The sequence below is a fragment of the Pinus tabuliformis genome, chromosome 7 (genome assembly GCF_031772625.1).
Source record: "Pinus tabuliformis cultivar Carrire ecotype Pingquan chromosome 7, CPIR1, whole genome shotgun sequence".
Classification (NCBI taxonomy): Eukaryota; Viridiplantae; Streptophyta; class Pinopsida; order Pinales; family Pinaceae; genus Pinus; species Pinus tabuliformis.
Genome location: NC_142293.1, coordinates 678,578,514 through 678,591,491, shown reverse-complemented (window position 1 = coordinate 678,591,491; position 12,978 = coordinate 678,578,514). Strand labels below are relative to the sequence as shown.

Sequence of the window (12,978 nt, the reverse complement as noted above, 5' to 3'; positions counted from 1 at the left end):
ATACTTGTTTTGCATCTAACGAATTCACATAACTAAACAAAGCACTGAAAATATCACCAAAACTGAATGGCCTCTCTAGTATTACAAGAAGATTTATTCAAAAGAAACAAGAAGTTATTTTAAACTACCCTAGAACAAGTCCATGTGGATGCTTATTTATGACATGCCACAATGTTGTCCATCAAAATATTTTCCTAAAAACTGTCTCTATATTGGGTTTCAATGGTAGGAGTTTTAGAGTTTTCCCTGATGATGACTTGATTTTAAAATAACTTACTTACTTGGGACCATTCACCCTTAATTTCAGAGGTGGCCGTGGTAGAGGAGGCAGGCACTCATCTAATAGTCGAAAGCCCTTTACAAAGGGGAATGGTACCAGTATAGAGAAGAAACACAGACGGTTTGAAGAGGATGATGGATCTGCCAAAGATGAACGATCAAATAAGGTCCAAAAGCTGGAAAATGATGGTGAATTACAGGCATCTGAGACTTCCAAAGCTGCTGAGGATAATTGAGCACCTCGGATGATTCAGCAGACCATGCCATACGCTTTATTTTTTTTTATTGATTATAGCTTTATTTTCTTGAACAAATTTTGGGTTTCATATTGTATTTCTTGCCTTTTCTTTTTTCCCTACAAAAGGTGTAGGCATTAAAAATTTTGAAGTTAGAGATGTAGGATAGTTTTAATGTTTTGGATTTGAAGGCTGAATTTTTTAAGGTGTAATGTTATAGAACAGCTTTGCAATTACCTGAACTCGAGAAGCAGCGTTTCATGGCAATAAAAAATTGCCAAAATATAAATACTATATAATTATAAGTTGAGCTCATATATTTGCAAAATCTGTTAGATTCTTACAATTATTATTCTTTTAGTGATGAGATTAGTATGTTGTTAAGTCAGCAGAATGGTACCTGTCTCTTCATGTTATTATGTAGCAAAATGGTACCATGGAAGGAATATGACCCACGAACATATAGTGGTGGAATTTTACACAACCTAAACCATTCTTATTGAATTTTGTGGATATTGTCATGATTATGGCTTGGTAATTAAATAAAAAGGAATTAGGTTCAGTCCTTTACAATAAGTGATGAATATGCACATTAGTATGGTGACAAGGTCTTTAGTTATTGCTATTGTTAACCATAAATCCTTCCATCGATGGAAACATTTCTATGGATGAAAAGTGAAAATGCAGTGTGGTGTGTGCTGTGATATCCTTGAAGATGAATAAATGCATTCTACTGTGTAGCTTTTAACTTTTGATTCTCATTAATACCATAGTATTCACCGGTACACCTTTGCATTGTCTTCTGTGATATTCAACCTGAATCTTGAAAACCCTGCATCTGTTCATTCCTGATATTATGCAATAAAAATTGCTAGTGTTATAAATGAAATTTGAAAATTAGACATGGCTACTCTGTTTTAATAGTTGGTGAATGCTAACCATTAACTATTTGAACCCTTGGTCCTTTTGTTAGACCAAAAACGCATCAGGCATGGCCCTTATGGTGCATCAAAGAAGGATCTCAAGCTTCAGAACATTTGATCCATTTGATCAATCAACCTGGCATCCATGAGAACTGGTTAGTAGTGGGTAGTTCTTTCTACGGTTCTCTCCACCACTTCTGAATTGACAATATAGTAGCATTACCAAAAAGTTACTCTTCTTGGTACTTGTCTACCCAGAGCAGTGTAATGAACACCGTAGATCCATTTTCACTATTTACATGAGATTGACAGTAAAAAGTAGAAATGTGGACACGACACTGAAAAAATCAGCATGCGAACAAAAGATGCCAACTAGTCAAACATTGCTCAGATCTGCAGCCAAGATAATGGAGTACTAACATCTTGATCTTCCTTTCCACCCATGAGCTTGCTTCTAACTTCAAGGAATGCTTTAACGAAGTCAATGTTATTGTTCAATCCCCTAGTTTTCATACAATCCTTAGCTATTCTTTGAGGTCTAGCATAATACGTCACATTCCTGGCCATATAAGAATATGAAACCACTGTGGCCATGGGAAACTTATAAAGCAACCATAAACAAATGTATTGCTGGCAACAAAACTCACTTCTTTTAATCTTGAATTAAAAGCTTGATGAATTGCTACATCGGCGCAGTCCGTAATCTTCCAAAGAATTGTTTGTTGGCAAAATGCCCACACTATGATCTGTGCTACTAAGTGATACCGTATCATCATCCACCCCAAGCATGGCAAGGGTGAGATGGGTTTGTATATCATGCCCCCCCTGATTTTCTACAATGTCATCCTCATCTGAAGTATCCATATCCTTGATCATTGTATTCTGGCACCACGCCCAGTCAGTCCTCTCATCTTCTCCTTGTAGTAGTTTTAAAATCTGCCATTAATCATATCTTGGTATTAAAGAGTAAGTAGAGATGAACAGATGTGGTTAACATAGAGTGTTTTATAGCTAAAAGAAAATGTAAGAGAAATTGCACCCTAAAGTAATTTTTGCAGGTAAAGAATACCCTCAAAAAACACACGAGGTAGTAAAAACAAGCCCCTGAAGCATATAGAAATGAATAGAGGAAGATAAATTACTCGGCTCATGCAAGGACGGTAATGAGATGTTTCCCTTAGACAAAGCGTAGCAGCAAGCATCATTCTATGCATTTCATTTGTATCATAAACATTTTGCAAACATTTGTCAGCAAGACTTTCCATATTCCCATCCTGTAAGAGTGGTCTTGCCTGGTTTCAACATTTATAGAAGGTTAAACATGAGCCCCTAATAAGGATAATCAATATAAATAAACATGAAGAAGAGAGTCAACCCACATAATCAGGCTTTCTTGACCCTTGGGACTTGCTGTATCAATTGGCTTCCTTCCAGTTATTAGCTCAAGAAGGACCACACCAAATGCATACACATCCGTCTTCTCATTAACCTTTCCATAAACAAAGTATTCTGGAGCAAGATACCTGTCAAACTACAATCACAATTAGTGAATTTACAAATTGGATAGCTTTAATCTAAAAATGGCCAATCGAAACTGGGAAGATGCTTACATACCCAAATGTTCCTAAAACATCGCTGCAAGTGATATATGAAGATGTTGGTGCCCACCTTGCTAGCCCAAAATCTGACAACTATTATAATAACACGCACATTAATTCTGTTGAAATTTTTCATTAGTGCAGAATTCCAAGTTTCAGTTTACAAGTCTAGATCGCTAAGATCTCTTCAAATACTGAATTGTGCAATTTAGTCTTGATTCTTCTTGCAGTAAAAAGATTTATACCCGTGGTTCAAACTCTTCAGAAAGCAAGATATTGGAAGACTTTACATCTCCATGAATGACAGATTGAGAAAATCCATTATGCAAGTAATCTAATGCTTCAACAACTCCTACAGCCACTTTTAATCGCACTTTCCAAGGAAGTATTGGCTTTTCCTCTCCTCCTGAAAAATATATACATAGTCAATAGCTAGGACTATAATCAAATCTCAGAAAAGAGAAAATGAAAGACCCTGCCATACAATACATAACACTATGATGCTTAAAACGTACTACTGCTTAATATTTCTACACGATTTCATGATTCTTAAAATGCAATACTATTGAGTATATACCATGGAGATTCTCTTCAAGGTTTCCTCTGGATACAAAATTATACACCAGAAGGCAGTTAAGGCCTTCTGCACAGTAACCGATAAGTGTAATGACATGGTTGTGCTTCAATAGAGTAAGAATCTCAACTTCAGAAAGAAGCTCTTGCTCTGTTTTGGATGATGAATTCAAGATTTTCACTGCCACCGATTGTCCATCAGGAAGAAATCCTCTGTACACCTTACTGCAGCCTCCTCTTCCTATAAAATTCCCTGCAAGAATAAGGATGTTACATAATTGAATTGAGTTCACAAGGTTAATATACATTTCAAGGGAAATTTCCCATTCAAAACAGAAGCACAGAAATGAAAAACTCCATGAGGAAAACTATAAATGCAACCTGTTGAAAAACCAGAAGTAGCAGATTGCAACTCCTGATATGTAAAATGCCTGCAGGTTTTACTTTGACAAAGGAACTCTAATCTCCTTGCCAAACAATTTTCTTCTCGATCAGAATCATTCTGTTGACTGCAAGGAAACCCTTCTTCTTTAGAGCATGCTTCAATTGGTGCTACCTCATTTGAAGACCGAGCTTCATGTTCATAGTTGCAAACCTTCTGCATAATCTGTCCTTTCAAATGAAGCTCTCCAGTTGCCTGTGTAAGCCTATTTGGCAACTGTAGTGCCCATTCAACTACAGATGTTTGTTTTGATGTAGACTGTGGAGTAGGAAGCTTGGTCAGTGAATCGGCTCCACGTAAGAGGGGCCATCCAGGTACTGATTCTCCTTTCTCTGTAATCAGTCCCGAAGTCGCCCTTTTGGGAACCTTTTGGTTAAGAACTACCCACTACTAACTAGTTCTCATGGATGCCATAACAAAAGGGAGAAGCATGCCAAGGAAAATGGCATGAGTAAAGAAGAAATTGAAAAGGAGATTTATGAGTTGAAGGAGAGATTCAACATAGTCAAAATGAGGCTTGAAAGAGAATACCAAAGGTAGAGATGGGACCTAAGGAAGAAGGCCAAATTACTTGTCAGAAAAAAGATTTTAAGAGGAAGACCCCTAAAGCTAGAAAGCTAGGGAGGAAGATGAAGCACCTGTTGAGCCTAAAGTTGAATTAGTTCACTATTTTGAACCAGAGCAGGGAATAGTCCTTGATGATGAGGAAGATGTTGAAGAGAGACTATCAGAGAGTCTCATGGACTGCATAAAGAGTTCAAATCAACATATGGATTTGTTGATAGAAGATATGGTGGAAAAAGCATCATAACAGTAGAGGGAGCTACACAAAGAGGATGTCGATGAGACAATAAATGAAAGTCTCATGGGAGGTTAGCTAGAAGTGCTCGTAACATATATACCATATGGGGCTAAAGAGCTTGGTGATTATGATACTGATGCTATGTGTATAGATGCAGATGATAAGGATTTTCAAGAGGGACAATCATTCATAGTTGTCATAAGAATAGAAGAAAGAGAAGGAGTACCTTCCTAAAGCATGGAAGGAAGACAAAATTTGATGTTGGAGGCATCAGAAGAGGCCAGGTAACCTTTTATTTTTAAAATTGGTGAATTTTATGTGAATGCATGCTTTGCATGTGAGGAGAATGGACAACTGGTCCAAAAGGAGAACGAGAGCACTAAATTGATCCAAGAAATCCAAATTGAGGTAGTAGATGCTAGACAATCCTCAAGGAAGGATGAGTTTCCAAAAGGAAAAAACAATGCATAATGAAGCCAAGATAACCTTGCAAGCAATTTTCAGAAGTGACCATGGATCCTAGCAGCCATGTGAAAGATGGATAACAAAACCAAGTTTATGTTAAGACAAGGAAGGAGGCAAAATTATCCCTCAAATGTCATTAAGGAGGAGGCCTTGAACAATCAAAGAATGCATCTATAAGAGAGAAATTGTAGAAGAGGGGATGAACAACATCATGATGCAATGTTCTTTAGAGATCGGTTGATCAATCCAAGGTTTAAGGATTGGCTTGAGTAACATTGTTCAAAGAATGCAATCAATAAGACAAAGGTGTCGAGCTTATTGCTGCAACTGGAGAGCTTGGTTCAACAACAAGAATTATGAATGTTGGCACCCAAGGTATAGTACAATTAACCACAAAGAGAGACTCATTGTACTTAGTTGTAATATATAGACTGTTGTATAGACACTCTATATAATAGTGCAATTTGTCTTATAGCTTTACTAATTCTTTAGCAACAGTGCAATTTGTCTTCTTACCCTCCACAAGTCTTAACAATCAATTCTTCAATTATATGTTTAGCACCCTTCACTTGAAGATAGGATAATTCTTCCCATCAAGCTTAACGTTGGGTAGAGGGATGCTTTAAGATGAAGCTATCCTCCCCCTTGCTCAACAATTCTCTACAGATCTCAGAACAGAACCAAAGGTAATCTCAGGAACAGCGTACTATACTACTATGACAAAGAACCACAATTCTGAAAGAAACATCAGTTTGGTTAGGATCTTCAAACAGCTACCAAGGAATCAAGCAAATGCTGCTCTGCAATTCCAAGACTTCAAGTATCCAGATGCATTGCATTGCTCTATGGCACATCAATGCAATTAATTAAGCATAGAAATAACATCTCTATGTAGCGGCACTTAAAATATTACAAAAGGTGATCATTCACTGAGGTACATTCCAAAAAATATATAATTATTGTTGCCACATCATCCAGATTTAGAATAATAATCTATTGGAATGGACACATTGATAAAAATTCCATTGTTGAGTTTGGGTTTGAGTTATTTCTTCCTCTAACTGCTCTCCAAAGCTAACTATTCAAACCAAGTCACCCTTCAATGACATACAACTCACAAGGTTCTCAAAGGCAGAAAAATCAAAAGCGTATAACAGTTAATATGTCCTTTACTGCTCCATTTTCAGGTGAAAGATTCTCAGTAATATAAACAGATCTTCCAATAGTCAACATGTAACAACAACCAAGAAAATATAGGAATCCACCAATAAACTATAATGCAAGGTCTTTTTTCTCTTTTCGAAAGGTTTCCATGAAAAACTTGTTCAAATTCATTTGTAGAGTAAGCACATAAAACGTTAATGTAATTAACCTTGAGCATGGAACATAATTCTTCTTAATCTCCATGATATTCAAGAATCAAACTCCAATGGCAACATTGGCTTCAACACGTCTTCCTTTAATCCCTTCAAAGCTGCCATGGGTCATGATGGCTTGATCAATGATCGCATGCTCTTAAGACCAACAATCTATACATAATTAGACTACAGTCTATACAACAGTCTATACAGACACTGTGTTCAATCCAGATTTTGATTACAAACACCATTGAGGCCATACGGTATCTCCAATTTTTCACATCATTGAGGTCATCAGTATCTCCAGTTTCAAACAACATTCAGGCCACATTTGCTTCAAAGTGCTTACAAGTATTGTCAAACGGCAGTACATTCTAAATTTACTCATATTACACTTGAGAACTAGAACACATACCGCTTGAGAAGAGAGCTGCTGCCGCTTCAAGTACCTCAAGCTCAAACTAGTCTGTTGTTCTTTCTTGCATCAAAAGAACTGAGTACAATAAGAAACAAGTTCCATGAGTATAAAATCAACAAATACAAATGAATATTACATTTTTTATCATCACCCAACGAACAAGAACCAAACAAAACTCAAGTCTAAGGGAAGGTTTATCAACTTGATGTCGAAAGAAGTACCATGAACAAGTATACCCCATCTTCCGGAAAGCAATTGCAATCCCTGAGAAAAGAAATCATCTTATTGTCTACCACAGTACAGACTATCGACATCTGAGACAAAAATTCATTCCCAAGTAGTCCAAAGCACCTCATAGCAGTTTCTCTATTACAAATCAGACAATATTAATACAACAGATTTCTTGCCTCGAAAACTTTTCAAAAGGTCTATACAAAACTTGAACTACAGTCTATACAGACATTGTATTCAATCCAGATTTTGATTACAAACACCATTAAGGCCATACGGTATCTCCAATTTTTCACATCATTGAGGTCATCAGTATCTCCAGTTTCAAACAGCATTCAGGCCACATTTGATATAAATAGTGCTAACTGACCCATGACTCAGGCAAGAAAACACCCAATTCCCCCACTCAACCCTATGAACCAGCCCATACTTGGCAACATGACTATAACGCTCCCTCTCACCATAAAAGACATTTGAGACAATTGTACCGAGATCAAGCTGAATGAAAAATATGAACAATACAACAATCATTGCCGGCACCAACTGCTCTGGCCCTTATCACCGCAAGAAACAATATGACGTACTGTGCCAAAGAAGCACAACATATTCAGCGAATTGAAATTTGAAATTAACCTATCATCTGATAAAATAACCCTGAAAATAAAAATGACCGCGTATTTTGACCTTAAACACCCAAGAACACATCTGGATTGCACAAAAATGAGCACAATCTACAGCTATAAGAAAGCTAACAGAATGAAAGGGAAAACCAAAGGAAAAAGAAACGGACATTTAACGAAATAGGCGTGATATAAGCAACAGATAAAACAACAATGACCAGAAAGTTACTGCAAAAATGGTGCAGAAATATTATTTAAACCAACACGAACAATACATGGGAATCAGAAGCAGGAAGTTGCCTTCTCCATCACAATATTCATCTTGGGATACTGGCAGACTGCAAACATCCAAATGCTGTAATATTTAGGGTAAGTACTGATAACTTTCCAGCTCAACAACACAACAAAAGGTAGGACACAGACAATCATAAAAAGAGTAAGCAGATCACGGCTACTTATCCCATGCTTGAATATCAGCAGAGTTAATATACCTTTTACACGAACATGAGAATAAAGGGGCCTAATTTCTCGCGCTCAGCCAACAATTCGGTCAAGTACCGACTGTTGTTGTTGCTGCTGCAGTGGCATGAGCCGTTAAAATCCAAGAAACAATGGATACCGAAACCAGAGAAGAATAAGCGGATTGAAATCTGAAAATGCAAGAATATCCCACCGAAACTGCTGCTGCTAGATTTGTGAACTAGCATGAAAAAGCCTATTTCAAAACCATTTTTATACAGGGACCCAGGGAGCCATATACACCAAAACAGCGGGCTGAATCCGTCAAAACAGGGAGCCGCCCTCGCTCCGCCCTCCATTTCAAAATAAATCTAACATCCCATGACCAAATCGACCCTCACAAACCACTCCCGGGACCAAATCGACCCTCACAAACCACTCCCAAACCAGAAAATCCAAACTGTAAATCAAAATGGGGGCGATTTTGATCGAATACGATTCCGCAAATATCAAAATGGGGCGATTTTGATCAAATACCATTCCGTTAGTTTATCCGCCCTGGGCTAAAATAAAAAAATAAATTAATTTTTAAATAAAATATGGGCTAATTATATAAAAAAAAAATTATTATTTTAATTAAAAATTCGCCCCATTAAAATATAAAAAGCCTTAAATTTCGCCTTTGGGCGATTATTCGCCCCTAAAATTAACCTTGCTCGGCTATATCTTGTAGGAATATAGGGGATCTTGTAAAAGCATTAGGACATCCTATAGGAGGCATTATGACATCCTGTAGGTCGACCTATAGTGGCATGTTTTGAGGCCGAATTGTGGAAAATACACCTAGGAAGATAGGAGAAGACCCCTACTTGCCTCCCAAGCCATCTGACCATTCACCATCATCCCTAAGCCACCAGCCACATCACCAAGAGAAGTTAGCATTCACATTTTCACACAAAAAAAAAAGACAAAAAGGAAAAAGAGTTATTGTGTTCATTTGTAAGCCCAACAGTATAATGTTTGGATGTTTCAAATTGCATGCCTAGAACAGTAGGATTACACACATGTTAATTTAGCATTCTTTTCAAGCAAAGCCTCTTAGCAGTTAGTTAGATGGATGGTGTGTTTAAGCATTTGATTTCAGTCTTTTCCTTACTACTTTAGACAAGATCTCATTTAGTGTAAATTTCCTTTTTCTCATTGGTAATCAAGATTCTTCTGAATCAATAGAAGACTAGTTTAAGAAACCATAGTGGTCTATCGCTAGCTTAGCAATGACAAAGAGCAGACCCATCGCATCTACTTGTGTATACAACACTGTCACCTCCAAGTTTGTACAAACCCCGGGTTGATAAAGCAAAGCTGGTAGCCCTAGGAGTTGCAACATTCTTGCTGCAATACTGGTGCTCATCACTTTTTTGGCGTCATTGTCGGGGAGGTGTCTGAGTAAGATGTGATTTCTGCTTTCTTTCTTCCTTTTCTTATCTTTGAAATTATGTTATTAGCTTCATTTCTGCAAAAGTAATTGTAAGTTAGTTTGCTTTCTTTTCCATTCTACAAGTGAGATTTCATTAAAGCAATTAGTTTCCATTAAGTTTGTGATTTCAATTCTGCAATTAGTCTCAAATCTTGAAAAAGAAACACAAAACTAAGCAAAAATACTTCTTTCATGCCTCGTAGGAATAGGGACAACTTAGGAAAATTTCTACCAAATACCCCCACCACTTCAAACAGCTAACCTTCTCTCTTCTCTTCTTCGGTAGCTATGAATTGAAGGACCCCATAGATGAACAACTAGAGATTTTTGAAGATCCTACAGGGGGAGAAGAAGAAGGAGAACCCATTCCAACTGACCTAATGGCTGAAAATAGAAATGACAGAGGAGATATAGAAAAAAATGAGGATGTCTTTCCCATCAGAGAAACTAATGGGGATACCAAGATGAAAAACATAAGCCCCTTTGCTCTTCCTCATTTCCATGGCTTGACCTTAGAAGATCCAGACACTTTCTTGTTTGAGTTTGTTGTCATATGCAGAACTTATGATTACACCACTGATGAGCATAAGTTGAAACTATTCCCATCCACTCTCAAGGATGCAACTTTGCACTGGTTCATGGGTTTACCTAGGGATAGCATCACAACCTGGGCTCAGATGCAGCAAGCCTTCAACAACAAGTATTGAGACTACTGCAGGTCCAAAGACACTAAAGAGGAAATTTTTAGGATGACCTTAGGGCATGATGAATCCCTAGAGGATTATGAAGAAATATTCCAGCTTAGCTACAAAAGGGCCAGGTGCACACTTGATCTTGAGTCACTGAAGCTAGTCCTACTCCGAGAAGTAAGGGAAGATCTTCTAGATACCCTAAACCTGCTAGTAGGAGGGGACATCTACCAGCTACCCTATGAATATATCAAGACCGTCTTTAGGAATCATTCTAGGGTAGCTAGGAAAAAGGGTAGGGGTAGTCAACCAATGGCCAACCCATCCTCTTCCAATACATCCATCAAAGGTGAAATTGGAAATATGTTGGAAGATTTCAAGAGTGAAATGTTGCAAACCCTTGCCCTACATATGGACACTATGCACATCAAGAGAAAGTAGGAGGAAGCAGAGAGAGCATTGTAATTTTCTGCCCTAGATGCACAAGGAGGCACTCTAGGAATGAATGTCCATTAAATCTGATTGAAATATGCTCATTCTGTGAAGAAAACCACTCCATAGAAAAGTGCCCTTCTCTACTTGGACTAAAAGTTGTGTATCAGGGAACTGAAGGGGTGACTGAACAGCTCTGCTACATAAATCAAAGGAGACCTCATGGGCCTCAGCCATACTAACAGGGCATGCAAGGGTCATCCCATGCATATTACAACACTAACTAGAACACATCCATTCCCTCTTGGGCCCCCCCTACTCATCCCTACTGGTCTACACCTCCTCCTTAGTCTTTTGCACCTCAGTACCATTCCCAGTCGACCAGCCAATCATTTTAGCCATATACTCCGCCACAGCCTCAGTGGAATGCACCACCCCAGGGGTGGAGGCCCCCATACAACAATGCTCCAACTTTATTTCCTTCACCTCCTACTCAACCACAACTTTTACACCCTACTCCACCTAAACAACCTTAGATGCCTACCCAGCCAAATCTAAACCCGAACAACAGATAGGCACAACAAGTGTACAGTGGAGAGACATCCTATCCTGCTTATGTTGTGGAGATTCAGGAAATCAACTTAAGATTTGGGAGAGTACTCTCAGAAAACCTACCTCCACCTCCACCTGCGGAGAGTGAGGAGGAAATAGAGGAAAGCATGCCTGGAGTGAATCCACCACCCTTTCGTGAGAGATTAACTCATCCAGTCCAGCCTACCCCAGAAGAAAATGAACTTTTGGGTGAATTGAAAAATCTGTGTGTCAAAATTCCACTTTTCCAAGTCATCAAGGATGTACCTATTTACAACAAGTTGATTAAAGAGAAGCATTTCAAACATCCAGGGAGGTGAAAAAGAGATACCCCTACCATTAATGTCATTGGACAACTGTCTGACTTAATGCTAGGGCAGGTAATTTGCCCAATGTATTTGGACCCTGGAAGCCCTATAGTAGATGTGCACATAAATGGAACCATTGTCCCACACACTTTGATTGATCTTGGGGCTGCCATTAATGTAATGACTAAGGATACCATGGTCAAACTCAATCTACAGGATTCATTAAGAAAGACCACAATAGTCTTGCAACATGCAGACCGTTCCACAGTGACCCCTAAGGGGATTGTTGAGGATGTGATGGTCTCCATTGACTCTTGGGAGTATCCTGCAAACTTCCTAGTTCTCCAGCCTAAGGCCAAGCTTATTGGTTATCCTCTCATACTCAAGGGGCCTTGGTTATCCAATGTCGATGCCTACATCAGCAGCAGGGCTGGAAATATGATTATAAAAAATGGGCATCTATCCAAGTAGTTAGTCTTGTACCCTCCTGCTCAGCCATCTCTAGAACATGACTTACCTTTATGGCTAGAAGAGGAGGAAGAAGATAAATTCTACTTATCCCAACTCTATACCTTAGAAACAGCCATGGGAGGAGGACAACCAGATGAAGATGATTTGATTGAACACATACTCCAAAGTCCAACTCCTAGCGCCTTGTCCTTAGAGGAAGTAGTAAAGGAAACCAAGAGAAACCATCATATTGATCTATTCTTAGCCAATTCAAACCCTACCCATGTCAAAACCATAGGATTCGGCCCTGAAAGAACTTTGAAAATCAACCCTTCTCTTTCTGTGCACCAAGAGAAAAAATTGTGCAACACGCTAAGAGAATATTTGAATGCCTTTGCTTGGAGTTATAAGGAAATGAAGGGAGTGCACCCCTCGGTGTGTACTCACCACATTTATATCAAAGAAGGTTGCAAACCAGTCTAAAAACCCCAAAGGAGAATGAATCCAACTCTCAAGGATATATTCAAAGAAGAACTGCAAAAATTGTTGGATGTATGATTCATTTACCCTATCTTGGACAGTGAGTGGGTTTCTCCCTTGGTGTTGGTTCTAAAGACAAATGGGAAG

General features: G+C 38.4%; 2 protein-coding genes across 2 annotated transcripts; both read right to left on the bottom strand.

The window, feature by feature from the left end:
- Positions 1-1,881: 1,881 nt before the first annotated feature.
- Positions 1,882-3,172, bottom strand: LOC149249293 (protein kinase STUNTED-like). The gene is made up of 4 exons (XM_089452579.1): positions 3,053-3,172; positions 2,814-2,969; positions 2,581-2,730; positions 1,882-2,374 (listed from the first exon to the last, which is right to left on the bottom strand). Exons 1-4 carry the CDS (start codon positions 3,170-3,172, stop codon positions 2,102-2,104), a joined length of 699 nt encoding a protein of 232 aa, XP_089308705.1. The 3' UTR covers positions 1,882-2,101.
- Positions 3,173-3,389: 217 nt separating this feature from the next.
- LOC149249292 (proline-rich receptor-like protein kinase PERK1) lies at positions 3,390-4,441 on the bottom strand. The gene is made up of 2 exons (XM_089456211.1): positions 3,991-4,441; positions 3,390-3,862 (listed from the first exon to the last, which is right to left on the bottom strand). Exons 1-2 carry the CDS (start codon positions 4,211-4,213, stop codon positions 3,567-3,569), a joined length of 519 nt encoding a protein of 172 aa, XP_089312337.1. The 5' UTR covers positions 4,214-4,441; the 3' UTR covers positions 3,390-3,566.
- Between the last annotated feature and the right edge of the window lie 8,537 nt (positions 4,442-12,978).